General features: G+C 45.3%; 1 protein-coding gene across 1 annotated transcript in view; it reads left to right on the forward strand.

The window, feature by feature from the left end:
* Nucleotides 1-21,685, forward strand: part of EPS8 (EGFR pathway substrate 8, signaling adaptor) — a 139,326-nt gene that overhangs the window by 105,175 nt on the left and 12,466 nt on the right. Inside the window, 8 exon segments of the mRNA XM_081879423.1 lie at nucleotides 37-125; nucleotides 646-673; nucleotides 676-719; nucleotides 1,829-1,977; nucleotides 5,661-5,844; nucleotides 10,364-10,497; nucleotides 13,744-13,852; nucleotides 15,653-15,790. Of these exon segments, the coding sequence (XP_081735549.1) occupies nucleotides 37-125; nucleotides 646-673; nucleotides 676-719; nucleotides 1,829-1,977; nucleotides 5,661-5,844; nucleotides 10,364-10,497; nucleotides 13,744-13,852; nucleotides 15,653-15,790 (875 nt within the window).

The raw sequence follows: 21,685 nt of genomic DNA on the forward strand, positions 1-21,685 counted from the left end.
CTGCCAGGTGATTTTCTTTTGTTCTTTGTTCCCCAGAGGGTGTCTTAACTCTCCGCTCCAAACCTCCACCTCAAGACGAATTTATTGACTGTTTGCAAAAATTTAAACACGGCTTCAACCTTCTGGTAAGTGGCTGTGTGCAAAATACTCGCAAAACGTAAGAGCCCTGCTGGAACGGGAGGCAGAGCCCTTCTTGTCCAACATCCCATTCTCACAGTGGCCAACCAGATACCCGTGGGAAGTAGGAGCGCAACAGAACTCGTAATCCCCAGCAACTGGTATTCAGAGGCATACAACCAACAGCAGTGGAAGTGGAGCATAGCTGCCTGAAAATAAAAAGGACATCTCTATGCAAGGATCAAAGAGAGAAGGAGGGACCTTGCATGCCCAAGGCATTTTACACATCATCCAGTCTGAGACATTGTGGACTGTGCTTAAATAAAAAGCTATAGGTTTGATGCTCTGCCTTGACAGGCAGTGTCAAAGAGCTTTCCTGCTAGCTGACAGTGTTTTAACTAGCAACTAAATATTGCCCTGGACCTTCTAAACAAAGCCTGCATGTTTCAGTACTAAGATTTGTTGTTTCCCATGAACTGCCTTTAAAATAGTTATTTCTCTTTCTCTTTCTGTTATTTTCTCCTGCAGGCTAAATTAAAGTCACACATCCAGAATCCAGCGCATCTGAATTGATTCATTTTCTGTTTACCCCTTTAAATATGGTAAGATTATTTCTAGATATAAAATGTCACAACATTTTATAAAATCATAGACTTTATGATCGGAAGGGACCACAAGGGTCATCTAGCCTGGAATCTTTTGCCCAATGTGGGGCTCGATCCCACAGCCCTGAGATTCTTGTGTTCTGCTGACTGAGCTATCCCCGCTTATAGCTCCTGATCCCTTCAAAATTAATCAAATGGGAAATGGACAATGGAGATGATGTATGCCACGAAAACGAAAAGCATTGTCTACACTAAAAAAAAAACTTTTGGGTGGAACCCAGTTTGTGCTCTTGCATTTGTGGAATAGCTTTGGATTGTGGGGACACTTCTGCTAACTGGAGAAGAAGAAAGACAATTCCCCCCCCCCCATTTCTTCTGTAAGTGCAAACGTTATCTAGTCTAGCATCCTGTTCTCATATTGGCCAGGGGAAGCCCTGCAAGCAGGAACTTGAGCACAACAGCGACTCTCTACACTTGTGATTTGCAACTGGTTTTAAGAGGCATACTATCTTTGACAATGGGGACAGTTCATAGCCATTGTTACCTAGTAGCAATTGATGTAGGCTTTCCCCCCTGAAGCCCCCTTCTACCTCTTCTGGAGGGTATTGGGTGGGGGCACCGCAGATAGAAGAGGAATTGGGAAATATCATGACCCTTCTAATCCCATTAGTAGAGGCATCCCCTGCATCAAAAACTTCCTGCAACTGTGCCGGTTGGATTCAGAACGCATTGCTGTTTCGCTGACATCTTGTCCGATCAATTGCAAAGGCTCCGTTTGGCCAAGTGTAGGTTAAAAATGCTGAAAAGAAATTGGAACTGGGTCCCAAACGCTTGAATAGTTTCAGTTGCAAAGCATGTGCCTGTGCAACTCATTGAAAATTCCCTTTAAAATACATAAAAGCAGCAGCTGAGAAAGGACTCCAGCCTCATTTGCATGTATGTTAAAAGAGAAGGCCGCGATTTTCCTTTTTACACTTGAACCCAATTACAAAACACAGGGTGAGAGTCTTCCCTGGCAATGCTTCCTCAAACGCCAGGCTCAAGAACATCCATGATCACTCCTACCATATCAACAATAAGCCTGCTTTCAATTCTCTTTGTCGTAGGTGGTGCAGGCAACGGGAGGGCCTCAGCTCGCTAGCACAGTCCTCAGCCCCCTCTTAACAAAAGACACAATAGACTTCCTGCGTTACACCGTCACAAGTGACGAAGGACAGCTATGGGTGTCTCTAGGTGACACGTGGACCAAAGCCAGGTAAAAGGAAATTAACATGTTTGGCTTGTTTATCTACCAATATGAGCTATGTTATGCTTCACGGGCATCATCCTGTTTTTTTCTCTGAGCCCAGCTTTGGCCGGAGAGGGCAGGATACAAAAAAAAATAATTACTAATTTATTATTATTATTCTGTGCACACTGGTGTGAATGCTGAGAACATAGGAGGCTGTCTAGTAACAGAGTCAGACCACTGGTCCATCTAGCTCAGCATTGTCTGCACTGATTGGCAGCAGCTCTTCAGGATTTCAGACAGGGAATATCTCCCAGTCCTACGTGGAGAAGCCAGGGGTTCAACCTGAAATCTTCTGCATGCTAAGCAGATGTTCTACGCCCTGAGCTACGGCCCTCCCGCAGTTGTTTTGCCATGGGATCAGGGTTCTGAAAACATAATCATCATCATCATTTTTTATTTGTATGCCGCCTTTCCACAGTTAAAAAACAATGCTTAAGGCGGCTTACAGCATAACAAGATTTACATACAGTGGTACCTCGGGTTACATACGCTTCAGGTTACAGACTCCGCTAACCCAGAAATATTACCTTGGGTTAAGAACTTGGCTTCAGGATGAGAACAGAAATCGTGCTCCGGCGGCACAGCGGCAGCAGCAGGAGGTCCCATTAGCTAAAGTGGTGCTTCAGGTTAAGAACAGTTTCAGGTTAAGTACGCACTTCCGGAACGAATTAAGTACTTAACCTGAGGTACCACTGTAATTACAAAAGTCATAAACAATAAATAAACCACATCAAAAAAATACACACAACCAAATGGGAAACAATTTCCACATAAATCAAAATCTAAAACTAAGACTACAGCATTAATATCACAGTTTAAAATGCTAAAAATAACAGCAATTTAAACAAAAACAAAACAAAACGGAGCCCTCCCTGCCCAGCAGCAGCAGCAGCAGTCCTTTATAGAGCCCATCAGGCCCCCACCCCGGGCCAGGTGGTGAGTGGCAGGATTGGGGCCCTCAGGCGCTGAGCAGGGGAGTCCTCCTAGGTGGTAGCAGCCGCAGCAGCAGTTCTTATAGGCCTGAGATGACTCGCTGGTCAAAAGTCTGAAAAACTGCCCCAAATGGGGCTTGCAGATCCCACCACAACATGGACTTGCCTTACAAATGTGAAGAGCACATGCCATGCCATGGAATAAGCTGCACTTGGTGAGGTGGAGTCTCGGAGCGAGCCTTGTGAGAACTGGCATGTGACTTCCTATACAGTGGTACCTCTGGTTTAGAACTTAATTCATACCAGAGGTCCATTCTTAATCTGAAGCTGTTCTTAACCTGAGGTACCACTTTAGTTAATGGGGCCGCCACACCACCACCACGTGATTTCTGTTCTCACCCCGAGGTAAAGTTCTTAACCCAAGGTACTACTTCCGGGTTAGCAGAGTCTGTAAGCTGAAGCGTCTGTAACCTGAAGCGTTTGTAACCTGAGGTACCACTGTATTGATAAGGTCATCTTTAGATGGGCATTCATAGAGTGGGATGATGGTTCAGGCGATGGAAAGTTTAGAGACAGGGGTGTTGTCTGAAGCTCACCTCCAGTTAACCTGGAAATTATCCTCACACCAAATCAAAAGAGCTTAGATCGTTTTAACAATCCTATTCAGGGACTTGTGGAAAATTACCCATTCTATTCAGCCCAAAGTCTCGTGAAAATCACCCACTCTCTGTCCCTTGCTCTATCCTAGCTCAGAGCTATTCTGTAGCTGTGACACTTGTCAGCAGATATAACTATTATTTTTTTAAAATACCCTGCCCTCGCCTCACCTTCCCACCGTGCCTATAAGTAAGCAAAAACTACACTGGTGTCCTATTAATTCCACCTGCTCTTAGGACTGGTTCAATGGCATTTATTACCTTCATCCATTTTTGACAACACCCATAAATAAGAGATGGCCTCCCAAAAAAAGGAGAAAAAGGAAACCATAAAGTGTCTTTCAGGGAGCTGTATGTGAAAAGGCAGTAATTCAAACCACAGGGCAATGCTTTCTATGCATGGTGCATAGGCATCTCTAACCCTGTGAGGAAAATCCTGCTTCTGGTGCAGTAACATCACGTAGTGAGAGCCAGCTGATCTCAGCGGAATATCTTCACTGATTCCAGAAATCCCCGTCTAGTTAGAAGTTGCCGACAGAGATACGCTGTGGGAAACACAAGTGTTGAAAAAGTGAAAGCATTGTGTTTTCCTAGTTTTGTCTGTGTGGTTTTTAAAATAATGATGATGATGATGATGATAAACATTCATTTACCTAGGTGCATAGTTCAGCATATAATGCAATATTGCAATAAAGCAAAAAAATAAAATTAAAAAATGATCTGGTTGTATACTGTCCCTGACATACTGGAAGATAATAAACATGACGCATCATTCTGAGAATCCTAGTTGTACATTAGTTGCTCTATAATAAACAGCGCTGTGATCTCTGGATGAAGGGTGGTGTAGAAATTTTAATAATAATAGTAATAATAATAATAATAAGTTTTTAAAATCTCAGGTGTTGTTTTTTTTTAAAAAAATAACTACTCTTGAGACTAGTAGCTGTTCTCCCCAACCCCTCCCTTGCTTTAGCAAAGCTTATTTTTTGCAGCAGAGAGTAGAACATAATCACAGAAGACAAGGCTGCTGGATCAGGCCAATGGCCCATCTAGTCCAGCTTCCTGTTCTCACAGCGGCCAACCAGATGCCTGTGGGAAACCTGCAAGCAGGACCTGAGCATAAGATCACACTCCCCCTCCCCTCCCCTTCACTTCCCTTCCAGCAACTGGTTGTAAGGAAGTGTTACTGCATCCAACTGTGTAGAGCAGTGTTTCCCAACCTTGGGCCTCCAGCTGTTTTTGGACTACAATTCCCATCATCCTTTGCCACTGGTCTTGTTATTCAGGGATGATGGGAGTTGTAGTTCAAAAACAGCTGGAGGCACAAGGTTGGGAAACACTGGTGTAGAGCACAGCCATCGTGGCTCGTAACCCTTGATAGTATTATCCTTCATGAATTCGTCCAGTCCTCTTTTAAAGAGCCACCCAATAGGTTGAGAGTCACTTCCCAATCTTCCTGCAGTAATTCAGATAATTTAGTATAGAGTTACCAGACGTCCCGGGATTTGCAAATCTGTCCCCGGAGAAATGCTGTCCCGGGAGTGTCCCCAGATTTGCAAATCTGTCCCTGGGAAACAGTGGCAGCCTCAGTAGCCTGGTGGCCCTTGGCTGGCTGGCTTCAGGAGCTGCTTGCCAGCCAGAGCCAACTGCACTACCAGGCTGGCTCTGGGCTGCTGACCGCTGCTGCTGCCGCACCACTGCCCAAGGGGAACCGGGGACATTTGTCTCTACAGATCTCCTGCCCCTTCCCCCTTTACTGTGACTGATCAGGGGAGGCTTGGGAGTCACAGGCGGGCGGCCATTGCCCAGTTTTTTTAAAAAACTCTGTGCATTTATGTTTCACAGGGTGCGAAAGAAGGGCTTTGCACCTTTATACAATGTGCATGTGTGCTTGGGCCCAGGGTCTTTTGCCTCACCATCCCCACTACTGACTCCCTGTTGCTACTCAGGCTTCATTGAAAAAAAATCTGGTAACCATAATTTAGTAGTAATATTTGGGGAGTTGTTTCATAGTGGGCAACCTAGTCACGTCTTCAAACCTGTTCCTCCTTGAATGCAGAGCAGAGTGGCCCAAGGAGCAGTTCATCCCACCCTACGTGCCACGGTTCAGGAACGGATGGGAGCCCCCTCTTCTGAGCTTCATGGGATCCCCAAAGGAACAAGAGCTCAACCAGCTAGCCGAGTCGGTGGCAAACGTAGCTGAGCACCAGCGGAAGCAAGAGTTGAAAAGGTTATCAACCGAGGTAGGGAAGAGGGCTGCCGCCAGCTGCTAAGCCCAGGTGGAAGGTTTGTCCACATCAGGCCAGCGGGAAACAGGCATGCGATGTGATCCACACAGCTCTTCTACGATGGCTGTTTATGGCTGTTTACAAGTGTAAAGAACACTGCCTACACTCAAGCCTACACTTGAGTAAGACCTTGGCAGAGACACATGCCCAGCTGGCATATTCTCTCTTTCGGGAGCTTCATGAGCTTTCTTCTGCTCGAACGAAAGACCAGGAGGGAGAGAACGTGTCAGTCGGGCATGTGTCTCTTCCAGGGTCCTACTCGAGTGTAGGCTCCAGAACGGAACTCCAGAACTTCCCACTCTGTGGAGTCAGAACATATACCGTCATGTGTTAGACAAAAATCCCATGACTGCAATCATGGAGCAGGAATTCTAACATCAAGCACCACCATCCTTTCTTCCCTTTGGCATCTACTTCTTCCTCCTTTCAACCCCTTGGCTGCTAACTCCTTTGGGGAAAGAGGCAGCCATTGCAAACACAGGCAAGCTAATGGATCCAAGACTAGGTACCTGTGAAGCATCTTAAAGATGGATATTGACTGGGGGCCATATCCAAGGTGGGGCCAGTGGGTGCATTTTTAAAAAACTGATTTTTTTTAATAGCAGCAGCTGGTGCCCCCTCCCCCTCTGCCCCACAGCAGCAATACTCAACACCAGTGCCAGATTTACTCTCTTGGGCCCCCCAAAAGAGAGTACCATATAGCATATATTCAACACAAAAAAACAGCAACAATTTGTTGTTGACAAAGGACAGCTGGACATATAAAGGGCCCCGTTACCTTCAGTAGCTTAGGGCCTCATCAAACCTAAATCTGGACCTGCTCAACACTCCCATCTGTCTGAACCTCACAGTTTTGCCCATCCATGTTTCCTGTTGATGGTGGTTTTTTTAAAAAAAGTCTCTCTCTCTCTCTCTCTCTCTCTCTCTCTCTCTCTCTCTCTCTCTCTTGTACTTACGTGAACCTGCCAATATCTTAGATTTTTGCTATGGTGGAAGGGAGCATGGCAGGATGCCTAAAGGGGAAGAAGGAGTAACTTAAGGATGTTATTATTTATTTAAGAACAATGTTCTTTATAAGCGCACGAAAGCTTCTGAATGTAAAAACACACAAACCGGTGCTTTTTTAGGTTATTTACTTTGGATGTTAACAGTTCATGGACACTAAGGTACGCATAGGCAGTTGGGGTGGGTGAGAAGGCAGTAACCAGATAGTTATGAAGAACTCTGTGCTATTCTGTTCACTTATTAGCAGCACCTGCTAGCAAGGAATCCTGACTGCAGCCTGGCTTCCATGTAATGAGGCTCAGTGCATCTTTGAATTCTCCCTTCAAAGAATAAAATATGGTGGCCTCGCATTTCACACTAAACCATGATTTAGTGTGACATGCTGGAAACAAGCCTGAGTTTTTCTAAAGTTGACATGCCTCTGCCACCTGTATAGATTGGAGGGTGCCTTTGAGAGCATGTAGCCTCCATTTCACTGGATCCCAGTGGTTCTGATTAAGAACAAATTCTGATATGTTTCAAAACAAGCCAACTTCAAACCGTGGGTTATTATAAACCACAATGCCTGCTTTGCATGCAATGGCATGCCAGGATTCTGCAAAAAACAACAACTATCCACTTTCAAAGTTGTCGTCCAATGCTGAAAGAGGAGAGGGGCGGGAGAATGTGCAAATCACACTAAACCATGGTTTAGCTTGACATGTAAATGTGACCATTACCAATATGTACAGAAATCAATAGTAGTGCAAGAGGAACAGAAGACAGTGCTTGATTCCTAGTAAGACAGGAGCAGAAAATTGCCAGGTTTCACAGTATCCAACTGAAATCTGTGAAGGAATGACACTGGCTTCTGGCATCTTCATCTAGGTGCACGTTAGAGGCCTTCCAAAACTCTTAAGTGAACATTCAGACTCTGCCCATCTTCCAGGCCCTGAATTTGTGCTGACAGATTGCAACCTTTTACTTTGATGGAAAGGTGTGGAAAAGATCGACACAGAAACTTCGGCCTCCATTTCCTTTTCAGACTGGAGTCGCATGCCCCCAGCGAGCCAGTGGCATGAAAAAACTTCTGTGTACCCTAAGCTCAGAGCTCACCCCCACAAGATTGTCTTTTTCCTGCAGGGCATCCTTTTTTTTTTTAATACAGAAAAATGCACCCCAGTGCGAGTTAACAGCATACTTGTGGCTGCCATGGTTACAGTGCCTAACCCGGAGAAGTAAGCTTTGATCTGATGTCTAGGAAAGTACATCAGAAATTCTGATTCCTGAAAATTATTCCTAGCTTAAGCTGCGGAGACATCTGCTGGCATTCCCCCTCCCCCCCCCAAAAAGCCCCTGCTACTTTGAATAGGTTTCCTGCTTGTGCATAATTACTGTAATGAACTACAAGGTGGTGTCAGTTGTTTCCATTGCAATTATTAAGAGACTTTTGTGCTTTTGCAGCACACTGGAGTCATCCCAGTGACTACAATTCATGTCCCTGGTGGTACATGCCAGGTGGTAGCTAGTGGATCTTAGCAACTTTGGTGCTCTCAAGTACATTGTGTAGCATCTGCTCTCGGATGTTGCAGCAGCTGGTATCCATATTGCAGATCCAGGAAGCATCCACATAGCTCAGTGCTGTGTCCCACGCTCAGTCCCTGACAATCCCAGTTAAAAGGCTCAGGTAGTGAGTCTGGGTTAGGCTTCTGCCTGAGTTTCTGGAGAACCACTGACAGTCAGGTTGGGGAGGGGCCATAGCCAGGGGGTAGAGCATCTGCTTTGTATGCAGATTTCCTCGCAGGTATCTCCAGGTGGCGATGGGAGAGGTTCCCTGTTCTTCGTCCACTGTCAGAGGCATGCTGGTTTTGACCTTTAAAGCCCTATGCAGCCTAGGACCCACGTAGCTGCAAGACCGCCTCTCCTGGTATGCCCCGCGGAGGACCTTAAGGTCCACAAATAACAACAATTTGGAGGTCCCAAGTCTCAAGGAGGTTAGATTGGTTTCAACTAGGGCCAGGGCCTTTTCAGCACTGGCTCCGATGTGGTAGAACGCTCTGTCACAAGAGACCAGGGCCCTGTGAGACTTGACAACTTTCTGCAGGGCCTGTAGGCAGAGCTGTTCCGCCTGGCCTTTGGTTTGGACTCGGTCTGACCCTTATGTTTCCTTCCCCTTATAGTCTTGATTTATCAGCTACTTTAAAATGAGGCTGCATTTTAAATTGTATTTTAATCTGTATTTTAAATTGGTTGGTTTTTTTTTTCCTTTCCCCCCTCTCTTTCCCCCCTATTATGTTTTTTACTGTGATTTTATTGATGTTAACCGCCCTGAGCCTGGCTCTGGCCAGGGAGGGTGGGGTATAAATAAAAAATTTATTATTATTATTATTATTGTTATTGTTGTTGTTGTTGTTGTTGTTATTATTATTATTATTATTATCATTATCATTATGCTTTGGAATATCAGCTGCTGGGAATCACAGGGGAGGGAGAGTACTGTTGTCTCAGGCCCAGCTTGCAAGCATCCCACGGCACCTGGTGGGCCAACATGAGAACAAGATGCTGGACATGATGGACCATGGGCCAGTGTCTCCTGAAGTTCTCATGGAAACCTGAAGAGCTGCTGCCAGTCAATGTAGACAGTACTGATGGGCCAATGGTCTGATTCAGTGCAAAGCACCTTCCTATGTTTCTGTGTCGGTGTAGACCAGGCATAGGCAAACTCGGCCCTCCAGATGTTTTGGGACTACAATTTCCATCATCCCTGACCACTGGTCCTGCTAGCTAGGGATGATGGGAGTTGTAGTCCCAAAACATCTGGAGGGCCGAATTTGCCTATGCCTGGTGTAGACAATACATACTGGGATACAGGGACCAGAGTAGGAGGCAGCTTTCTGTGCCGAACACTCTGAAACAGATTTCTGATACCTTCCAGATATTTTGGACTACAGCTCCCATCAGCCCTAGCCACCATGGCTGATGGGATTTGTAGTCTGCAATATCTGGAAGGCACTGGATTGGCGAAGACGGCAGTAGTATGTTCTCTACTTAGCTTCTGTTGTCTTCTGGGCTGCGATCAACTAGAGAATATAGTGGAAGTGGAAGCTTTGCGCTGATATGAGTCACGAAGGAATTGTGCACCGTGTATGAAGAGAGGCTTCCTTCAAACCTCTGCCTCGCGTTCTTGGAAGCAAGGCACAGGGTGAACCATCTCCTGTCTCTGAAGACTAGAAGCAAAGCATGGTGAAAGTGTTCTGGAGCTGATGACTTCCGTGTGTTGCAGGCTTGTGAACCTGCCAGCGTGAACCCAAGGCACCCCCAAGGTGGCTTTGCCCTGCCAGGTTTTCCATCGTTGTGTGATGTAGCCTTTAAGACAATTAAGACAACGATTGTGGTGCGAGTGCGCAGAGAAGCTGTGCATTATGTGCAATGGAAAGTCAGCTGTGGACTTTCTGTGACTGACAAGAGTTCCTTGTTTTCTCTCTTTCAGCATTCCAGTATCTCAGATTATCCTCCGTCTGAAGGGTACGCATTCAGTAACACAGCTTACAAGCGAGGGCCCTTGCCGGACCAGGGGGCAGCTGTAGCCGCTTTTAAGCAAACTGTTAGCCGACATGTAGATAGGTAACATTTCAGTGGATGTCATGTGCACAGCTGTGGAGAACAGTCCCAACCGGTTGCTTTTAGGGTGGAGGGTGCCTGCCTCTTTACTTCTACTTCTCTCCATTGGTTCTAGAAGTAGACAATCCTCTCTCTGTGTTAGAGCTAATATCTAAAACCTCTTTTACTCTGCTTTTACTCTGCTTTCTCTAAGGGGCCTCTGACAAATTATGTCCTAATTCACTACTATCAATGTTTGCTTTCTAAATAGAGATGAAAAATTGAGTCGTATGCTCTGAATTGGAGCCTGGAACGTTATTACACTTCCAAACAACCCATTCCCTTGTCGTCTGTGGCCAAGGTCAACAGTGGCGTGTCCATTTTTTTAAAAAAATGTGATCTTGCTGTAGCCTTCAGCAAAATAAATACAGGAGAGAGATGTTCCCTGCAGTTGCCTGGGATCTGGTTACATGGACTGGCTTCCACACTGCAGAGTCAATGGGAGAAGAAGCTCATAGCCTATGGGTGGAAGTCTCTGAATTCTGGACTGGCTCATGAATCCCTAACCATTTTCACTGGTTATGAGGCTTGGGTCTTACCTGTTTGTGCCCCCCATCTTAAGCACACATCACCTGGTCCAGGTAGCCTCAGGTTTAGGGCTGAAAGCCACTTACTTCATCTCTTCCCAGACCAAATGTATGGTAGGCAGCCACCTCTCCAAATCAGCCCATCAATTCCTTGTCGGCCAGGTAGTTTTACAATCCCTTGTTAATTACTCCTCATTCTTAGAGTGCTTTGTTTTGCAGCATCTCCCTCTCCCGTTTCGTGTCCCCATATTAGGGTAACTTTTCAGGTGATGGGAAGCATTAAGAAGCATGTGCATGAATGTGCCCAGGACTCCACATTCTGCCTTAGGCTGTGATGTTGCCTGTGGGCAACTTGCAACATATCAGAGCTACCAAACCAAAGCAGCCATTGTCTCTCCCCACCCCACAATCTATCTGTCTCTCTGTGTGTCTCTCTCTGTGAGTTAAAATTTCATCCCTCCCGGCTAATGGAACATATTAATTGCTTGGTGCAACAGCTGAAGACAGTGGTGGCTGGTCCCCTTTGGGGCTGATGGGGCAGAAACCAGGGAGCCCACCAGTAGGTGGTGCCAGAGCCAATGAGAGAGGCAGAGCCAACTAAGTCTAATTTTGTCCCCATTCTCTTCCTTCCTGCTGACAAGGTGCAAAACTGAGACTGTCGCAGCTCTCTAGCTGCCCCTGTCTGGAGGAGAATCAAGCTAATCTATACTACCATTTGAATACTTTTTGTAATAAACTATCCCTGGCTTGCCACCACTTTTGTGTCTTAATGTGTATTTATTTAGGTACATACAACATGTATGCGTGCACACACATTTGATATCCAACCTTCCTTCCATCATGAAGCCCAAGGCAGGATACACAGAATTCCCAACCAGGCATTGATAAAATTCAGGCTTGCTTAGCGCTCAACCTGGTTTCCCAGGTGAGCTTCTCATTTGGCAAAACCAGCAAACACCTACAAATACTTACAGGGTTGTTTTTAGAGAACCATATGGCTTCTTGTTGTGAGTACCAAACGCTACGTGTGAAATGGGTGATCAGGATTGCTGATTATTTGGACTGTGTTTACTTATGGCTCTTTCCATCTCGCCATAGCGAAGTGCTTACCTTCAGGCACATATCTTCATATCTCAATGCGGGGAACCTCATTTATCCAAATGATTTCGGGTGGGTGAGCAAGAACGCAGAGTATGTACATTACCAAAGAGTGAGGAAAATGGGGGGTGTTGCTTATATTGGCCCACATCTGCAGAAGACAATTGGCTATTGTGACAAAGTCAGGAGCATTTTGGATAAGTGAGGGTCAGTCAACTTTCTGTTCTCCTTCTTCTCCCCTCTTCAAGTAAACTGGAACAGTTCTCCACAGCTAACCAAAAAGTACAAGGTAGCTACTGGAGTACCCAAAAGGTGTGCTCAGAATCAGTAGTTTACAATGGATGGATGGTGATGAAAACCCGTTTCCTGCCTCTGTGATGTGCCGTCGGCACTTGATGTTGCACAACCATTGCAATCCATTTCTCATTATGTGTTGGGTTCCCTTTACTTTGTGCTTGTGACTGATTTATTAGGAGCAGTATTCCTCTCGGGGGTTTTTAAAAGCTTTTTTCCACCTCCCTGTTCCTGAAGGCTGAGGACAGATGGCATTTAGAGTCAGGGCTGTGAAGTGTGACGTGCTAAACTTTTAAAATAAGAATGTTTTTCAAAAAGAAAATACAATGCATAGCTTCTGACAGACATCCTATTTTTATTTTTATTTTGTTGATGAAGAAATGTCTTGCTCCTTCAACCTGGGCTTGCCTTTGGCCCACGCTCAAAACCATGGGGACAATAGTGTCAGGCTAACAATCCAAAGACTGACAAACGCAGATGGCGCTGTGGGTTAAACCACAGAGCCTAGGACTTGCCAATCAGAAGGTCGGCAGTTCAAATCCCTGCAACGGGGTGAGCGCCCGTTGCTCGGTCCCTGCTCCTGCCAACCTAGCAGTTCGAAAGCACGTTAAAGTGCAAGTAGATAAATAGGTACCCCTCCGGCGGGAAGGTAAATGCGTTTCCGTGCACTGCTCTGGTTTGCCAGAAGTGGCTTAGTCATGCTGGCCACATGACCCGGAAGCTGTACTCCGGCTCCCTCGGCCAATAAAGTGAGATGAGCGCCGCAACCCCAGAGTCGGTCACGACTGGACCTAATGGTCAGGGGTCCCTTTACTCCTTTACCTTTTAACAATCCAAAGAGCTATGGAAACTGAAGCCAGGGCAGCCAGTGTCCCTTAGCTTCTGGCTTATTGGAGATTTTCCCTCAACAATTTGCAAATGGTTACACATTTCTTGTTTTCCCCCACTTCTTTGGGGCGAATTGCTGTGCTTTAAATGCGATGCAATGTTCTGCAAGTTGAATACACCTGCAGTGCTCATCGGAACGCCCAGCCGCTGTCATAAATTCAATTCATATTTGCAGCTGCTTCAGTGGTTAATGGTATTATTGTCCATTGCCAGCTTTTCTTTTTCTTTTTCTTTTTTTTGCTGCTGTGATGGATGCCTTATTGCATGGCATGGCAGTAAATTCTGGGCAAATCATCGTTGCTAATGATATTTGCCGGCAGGCAGGGCTTGCTGCTTCACTCTTCTCAGCTATGGTCCCCTGCAAAAGGAGCCGGATAACGTCTGGCCTCTTCTTGCTTTGTAGAAATTATGATGCGCATAAAACCACAACCAAGAAGTATGCCAAAACCAAGTACGACTTCGTGGGAAGAAACCAGAGTGAACTTTCTGTCTTGAAGGATGACATTTTAGAGGTAATGCAGTGCTTGTTTTGACCTTTCCCCTTCCCCGGTAATTTTCTGCTCCGTGCGGCACACTTCTTGAATCGTGTTGCTAAAAGTTTCTGTAGAGCTTAGGGAAATTTGCATTTAATGTGATTAGTTCAGCTGCATGCTTTTTTTTTTTTTCCCTGGATGCATTCAGAGAATTGACAGCATTAGAACAGAAGGAGATGCGTTGTCAATTGAGCAAAGAACTTTTTAGACCCAGGACTGGGGGAACGTATGACCCTGCAGACTCCCATCAGCCCCAGCCAGCATGACTAATGGTCGGGGATGATGGGATTTGTAGTCTAGCAACACCTGGAGGGCCACAGGCCCCCCACCCCTCCTTTATCTAATTTCACAGAGGTCTTTTTGCTTTAACGTGAGAAAAATGTATAAAACGATGCATGGCATTAGGAAAATGGATATAGAAAAGTTTATCTCCCTCCCTCATGATATATGGAACTCACGCACTTTCAGTGACCAAAAGAATAAGAATTAGAATAATACCCCACTCTGTGCAGCTCCCAACACAAATAAAATACTACTTTGGGCAGCACATAGTTAAACTATGGAACTCACTGCCACAGGAGGCAGTGAATATTTGGATATATTATTATTATTATTATTATTATTATTATTATTATTAAATTTATTAATACCTCAACCATCTGGCGGCTTCCGGCAAAAGATTAAAAATACATTAAAACCTTAGTCATAAAAAACTTCCCTAAACAGGGCTGCCTTCAGATATCTTCTAAAAGTCCGATAGTTGTTTATTTCTTTGACATCTGATGGGAGGGCGTTCCACAGGGTGGGTGCCACTACCGAGAAGGCCCTCTGCCTGGTTCCCTGTAACCTCATTTATTGCAGGGAGGGAACCGGCAGAAGGCCCTTGGTGCTGGACCTCAGTGTCGGGTTGAACGATGGGGGTGGAGACGCTCCTTCAAGTATACTGTGTGGCTGTAAAAGAGGATTGGGCAAGTTCCTAGAGGACAAGGCTATCCACTGCTACTAGTCATAGTGGCTATTTTCTCCCTCCTCTGCTGTAGGTGGACAGAGTGCTATTTCACTCATGTCCAGTTTGCAGGCTTCCCACAGGCATTTGGCCAGCAGGCTCTTCTTAGACTCTGGTCTACTCTGAGTAGCTGTGGCTTTCCAGAGTTCTTTCTCAGCACCTGCCAGCAGATCCCCCTAGAGATGCCAGGAAATGAACCTTGGACCTCCTGCATGCAGGATCCACTCTTCTCTGGACCCTCCTAAAACAGAGAACACCCACAACGGAGGCTGTCAGCTGATTAAAAGCTGCATTTTAGGTGTGCAGCTTTGAAAATGTTTCCCCAGGAAACCCTGGTGGTTCCTTGCAAGCATATAAAACCTTGCTGTAAACAAAGGTTTGTTTAAATCAGTTTTTTTTCTATATACTCCTCAAAACACTTGCAGTCAGTCTGCAAATATATCACTGGGCATGTCGCATGTTGTAACTGCTTGTAACGTGCAAATTACAGGAAAAGCCTAGTCCGTTGTAGCTATATTTGGAAATGTAAGAATATTCAGAATCCTTTTTATAATGCTGAAGAGAACCTGCAGAAGACACCGGGTTCAATCCATTTAGATGAATCAGATTGCAGGTGATGGAAGAGCCCCTGTATGGAGCATGGTTGCTAGGCAGAATTAGACCATGGTGGGCAATATTCTGTTCTAGGGTAAGGGAATGCCCTGTTTTTTTCCTATCACGTAGGTGACAAGCTGACTTCCCATTTCCTTATGACCACGTTTGCTTTGCTCCAGGTTCTCGATGACAGGAAGCAGTGGTGGAAAGTCCAAAACGCCAGCGGGGTCACAGGATTCGTGCCAAACAACATCTTGGAGCCTCTCCGATCTCAGGAAAGCAGCAGTGCGGAGCCGTCGTATACACACACCATACAGGTATGTATCCCCCATTCTGTAGATGGTTCTTGCAGGAGAAAGCGGGGTGAGGCCCATGAGGGGAAAGGCTCAGGCCGATCTGTAGAATGATACCCCAGGAACGCCAGGCGAAGCAAGCTCATTCTGGGGGTCTGGTAAAAAGCCAGTTCTATCTCAGCGTGGCAGTTGCGGAAGAGAGTCAAACAGGTCAGGTGGAGAGCTTTCCTTCAGGCAGAGATCAGCCTGGCAATGGCGCCATCAGGGCAGAAGAACAAGCAAGTGTGCCCCCCCCCCCCAACAAAGCTAGGCTACTTCTAGGGGTGTAACAACATCTGGACGAACAGCCATCCTGCAACTCCAACTCCAAATACACATCTTCCCTGGATTCTTCTTGTTAAACCATCGGGCTGCAGCAGCCTGACTGAATGACTCCATCCTGACGAGCTCATTTAATCTTTGTATTAAATGGCGTTTGTGAGTGTCAGTTTCAGAGCGCAGTAGATTATCCTGCAAATGCAATACAGATTCACTTCACCTTTTATTTACAAGCTGACTTGATTCTTCCTTGTGTGGAGCAGAATCCGTCCATTTAAAGAGTTGTCTTTAAATATATTTAAGCCCTCCATTTGTCTGCATTATTTAGATTCAAAGTCTGCTTGTGGATTTATGTGCGTTTCAAATAATTTCAAATGCTTGTTCTATATCGCTAGCTGTTGATGCCAAAGAGGGAATTTGAATTATTTAAGGTAGGGTTGTGTTCCGCACCCCCTTTCCACTGCCACTTCCTCCCTGACATTCCCCCACCCCATTTCCCCTCTGTAAGTTTGAACCCTGACCTTTTCTCAAATTTTGCATTGCATGTGTGTGGACTGATGGTTTTCTGGCTGGTTTGAGGTGAAGGTTTGAAGCTTCAACTGTATAGAAAAAGTTATCTAGATGCCATGTGTAGCCACCGAGTGCTGTGAAGATTCTTTTTGTGTTTTTAAGGTTTGGGAACAAGTTTTGTAATTGATGGTGCACTTTGCAACGAAGTGCCTTCCTTTTTGCTGCTAAAATCGGAAGCAAATAAGGATTCAGTAAAACTGAGTGTTTCAAATAAAACACACAGCTACCTCTCCACCCTCTCATTAACCCTGACACTGTAGCAGACAATAACTTGTGTATGATATGTACAGATGACTTTGTACAGAGGAAAGTCCTTTAGATGCACCTGACTTTTGTCACTCGAGATGCAGAATTTTGGGACCCACCTTATTTCTGTCACTGAACACTGTTTTAAACTGTTTTTAATGCTGGGTTTTAATTGCTGTAACCCATTCTGTGACCTTAAAGGTGGAGGGCGGGTATTTATTATTAATAATAAAACAATAACAATTTTGTTCTATATTTCTGTTTCTAAAGGAACCCATATTGTTCATAAGGTTTAGGTTTGCTGTTCCTTTTCGCTTCTTAGAATAAGGCAATATTCCTCTCTGTTCCTGACCTAAACCATAGTTTCATGCTCCAGCTAAACCTGTCTGATCTTCCCTTGAAATTGCGTCGTTCTCAGTTGTATTGTCTGAGTCAAAAGCTAAAGCCTTTAATAGGATAATGAAGATTTTCCATTATTTACCATTCATTATTCAGAGGCTAAGATACTGACTTATACAAATTGTAATGTAGCAGTAAAGGCCGATGGAAACATTGGGAAGCTCTTGAATTACTGGTTTCAGGAGAATTCCAGCCCTAGTTCCTGGAAAGTTGATAGAGATAATAATAATCTGGGCAAGCACTGATTATGCTTGATCAGACTCAACCTTTGTCTCTTGTGAAACTACAGTGTGTACTTTCACTATTTTCAATAGTTGTGCAGCGGATAATTGGCCGTATTTCTTCATCATCATCATCTGCATCTTCTTCTTCTTTTGGTGTCCTTAGCTTTCTCCTCAATGAAGGTCCTCAGGGCTCCTCACAAAGGGGCAATAATAATTCAGAACAGCATAGAAACTATTTAAAAAAAAACTTTAACAAGAATTTTAACAGTTCCATCTGCAATCTCAGCAACAGCAGTGGGCAGTATACAACACTCTAGCTAGTTTCTATAGCAGAAGTGAGAAACCTATGACTACAACTCCCATAATCCCTGACTTGGCAGGCACTGCTACAGGAGCACAGCCACCACAGAAAAGGCCCTGAAGAGGCGATCTGAGTAGATTTTTCCCTTGGCAACCATAGCATACAGGAAGTTTCACATGGGACTAATAGGTCCTTAAGATTTAAAGGACACACAGCACACTCCCAAAGATGGTACGTTTGAACAGAGAATTGTACCTGTATATTTTCCTCTCACAGGGAGAAAAGCACCTCAGGAGGGTGATTTTGAGTGCAGAAATGATTTAATCACTACCTTCCCTCAGAACTTTTCCTCCAACCCAAACTGCTTATGTTGTTCCTGTTCTTTTCAGGTTACAGGCAATAGTATGTGACATCTGATTTGGTCCCTGGGTGCCTGAGCTCCACATCATTTAGGATAATACTTATACTTTAAATTGCATTTGAGGCATGGGGTGGGGGTTTTTTGGCTTTGACTATGGAGTGTTGAGGTAATTGAAGGCCATAAGGAACTGAGGAGGGGGTCCACAGCTTGTTAGGGTGGGAGCCTCTCGTGTGTGTGTGTGTGTGTGTGTGTGTTGTTGTTGTTGTTGTTGTTGTTGTTGTTGTTTTTAAAAAAACCTGCCACTTGGTAGGATCCTGTATGGAGTGTGGTTAGTTTGGGAAGGGATATAAATTTTCGAGCAGGCCCAGGAAATCCTTAATAACGGACTATCTGGACAAGATCAGCACATTTCTACAAAAAACACACCAGAGAGACTCATCCTGCAGAGGTGTGTAAGCATGTTCAGAAAAATGAGTCAGGGGTCCTCATGCTGCGATCTATCAAGCAGTGGGAATTTCAAAGCCACAACATATATCAAACAGCAGGCCTAGATTGTTTCCATGTTTTGTTTGCACTGTGTGGTGTGAAGCATGTTGTTGGAGTGTTCCGGAATTTCTGCGGTGCTGATCAGTTTTCATTTATCTTTTGGTTTGTTGGTGTTTTATATACTGCCCAATTAACCATGTCCTCTGGGTGGTTCACAAATTTAAAACAATATGAATGCAGTCACCAGCAATCAGGTAAAACAATGCAGAAACGGCATGAGTCAAAAAATTAGCCTGATACTTCGTGAAGCAGCATAGGCTTAATAAAGCAGCATTGAAAACCAAGCAAGGGGGCAAACCACAATAGCTCTAATTAAAAGGCCCAGGAGAGCAAAAAGCGAAGAAAGATCATAGAGCCCAGGCAAGCATCTGCGAGGAGAGCGTTCCATGGCTGGGGTGTCACCATTAAGAAGGCCCACCTCACTACCTCAGATGGATGAACCTGGATAAGACTCTCCAACAATGATCCTCATGTATGTTTTCTCTTTAGGTTTGTAACACATTGGCTACCTAGTTGCAGCTTCATAATACTCACAGTAATGAAACTATTCATGGGTGTTTGGGTCAGACTTTCACATTAGGCAAGTTGTGGACTTATTTTGGTCTTGGATATATTCAGTATTGAGGCTGCTGCCCCTTTGAGTCCTCCTGCCAATTTTGTCTCCTTGACCCTGTGAAAGCAGAGCCCTGCCTCTGAACAACCCTGCCCCTACTGGTAGGTAATTTTCATAGTCTGTTTTGAAGGAGTTATTTGTTGTCAAAATTTGCTACAATCCATGAATCCCACTTTTAAAAAATAATGGGTGTGAAAGTATTGCATGAGCAAATTGAACTTTATATTTATGAGGGAGGTTTCACAAGACCCCAAGGAAGAGGCTGGAGGTTTTCTGAAATGATCCCATCCCCAGGGCACTTAAGAAGTCTGGACCTGGCCACACCTTAGCTAGCAGATCACCCAAGACCCCCCAAGAGCCAGAGCTTCAGTTCCACCCTCCTCAGTGAAAGAGACAACAGACAGAAACCAAGACTCCACCCAGGAAGACAATCATAGAATTGTATTATTGGGAGTGGCCCCAAGTCCAGCCCCCTTGCAATGCAGGAATCTCAACTGTAGCATCCATGACAGATGACATTCCAACCTCTGCTTAAAAACCCCCAAGGAAGGAGAGTCCACCAGCTTCCGATGGAGTCCGTTTCACTGTTGAACAGCTCTTACTGTCAGAAAGTTATTCCTGATCTTTAGCCAGAACCTCCTTCCTTGTAACTTGGTTTGACTCCTGCCCTCTGGAGCAGGAGAAAACAAGCTTGCTCCATCCTCCATGTGACATCCCTTTAGATTTTTGAAGATGGCTATCTCAGTCTCCTCTTTACTAGGCTAAACATACCCAGCTCCTTCAACCGTTCCTCATAAGGCTTGGTTTCCAGACCCTTGATCATCTTGGTTGCCCTTCTCTGCTCACTTTCTAGCTTGTCAATATCCTTCTTAAATTGTGGCACCCAGAACTGGAAACCGTACTCCAGACATGGCCTGACCATGACAGAATACAGTGGTACTGTCACTTCCCTTGATCGGGACACTATAATTCTGTTGATTCAGCTTCAGAATCATTAACCAACACTCCTGCCTTCTCAGAACTCACATCACTAGAAAGAGCAGCCCACCCTTATGGCTGAAGAAGTAGCTCCACAGCCCAAGGGCACCAGCTCAGAAGCCACCACCTTTAAATCAAGCCAGGCTTCTTTAAGGGTGACACTCTCGCTCACTGTAGGGGTGGAGCCAACAGCCCAAAGGGAGTCAAATACCTCCTTAAGACTCAGTCAAGAGTTTAATAGTTGTTGGAACAATATTCAAGTTTTGCTTGTTTGGCACTCAGATGCACTCTGAGCTCTCCGTGGTGCTGATCACATCCTTGCCCTCCTTATCTAGAGCCTGCCTAGACTTTGTCCCTGGCCTGGCCTGGCCCTGCTTGCTGAACCTGGTACAGATTTGGCTGCTCCAGAGCCAGGACCCAGCTGTGCCCCCAGCTGTGCCCCATCTGGCCCAGAACCCCACCCACAGCAGGGACTATTTCCTGAAACCGAACAGCATGTGACCGTGCAATGTTAAGACTTGCAAATAAAAGAGATACCTGTGGCCTGGAGGTGTTGAAGCAGAACAGAGCATATGGAGCCTGTCCACCTCCCCATCTGTTTCCTCCATAGTGGAAGGAATGAGGTTGAAAGGAGAAAGTTCCATCCCAAGGACCCAGCAGGATGAGAGCTCAGTACTTCCACCTCTCTGCCTGAGCGCAATATGGGCAAGAGAGGAAGCGAGTGCCAAATTCACCACGGTGTCCTGTGCTGTAGCTGTTAGTTTGCTCTGCATCCCTTTCCGTGGAGGTGGGGAGCAGAAAATAGAACCTAATTTGCTGTCTTCTTTTTATTTTATTTTTTAAAATGCCCCACAGTCCCCAAAGCTCTGTTTATGCCCTTCCCCTAGAAGAGGAAAATAGTGTCATGCAATGTACAAATTGAGTAAGTCTAAACAAAACAGTGGGTGTCGAAGACAATGTAGCAAAAGTGCTTGCCTGATACCAATGGGCAGGGACTTCCAGAGAGTAGCTGATGCCACATGGAAGGATCGGTTCCTCGTGGGTGTGGGCAGATATGTCAGTTTCAGTTTCTCTTTTTCCCAATCTCAAATTCAGTTCAAAAAAGCAATGAGAAACCTAGACAGCATCTTAAAAAGCAGAGACATCACCTTGCCAACAAAGGTCCGTATAGTTAAAGCTATCGTTTTCCCAGTAGTGATGTATGGAAGTGAGAGCTGGACCATCAAGAAGGCTGATCGCCAAAGAATTGGTGCTTTTGAATTATAGTGCTGGAGGAGACTCTTGAGAGTCCCATGGACTGGAAGAAGATCAAATCTATCCATTCTTAAGGAAATCAGCCCTGAGTGCTCACTGGAAGGACAGA

Source organism: Podarcis erhardii (assembly GCF_964252035.2).
Source record: "Podarcis erhardii genome assembly, chromosome: 10".
Lineage (NCBI taxonomy): Eukaryota > Metazoa > Chordata > Lepidosauria > Squamata > Lacertidae > Podarcis > Podarcis erhardii.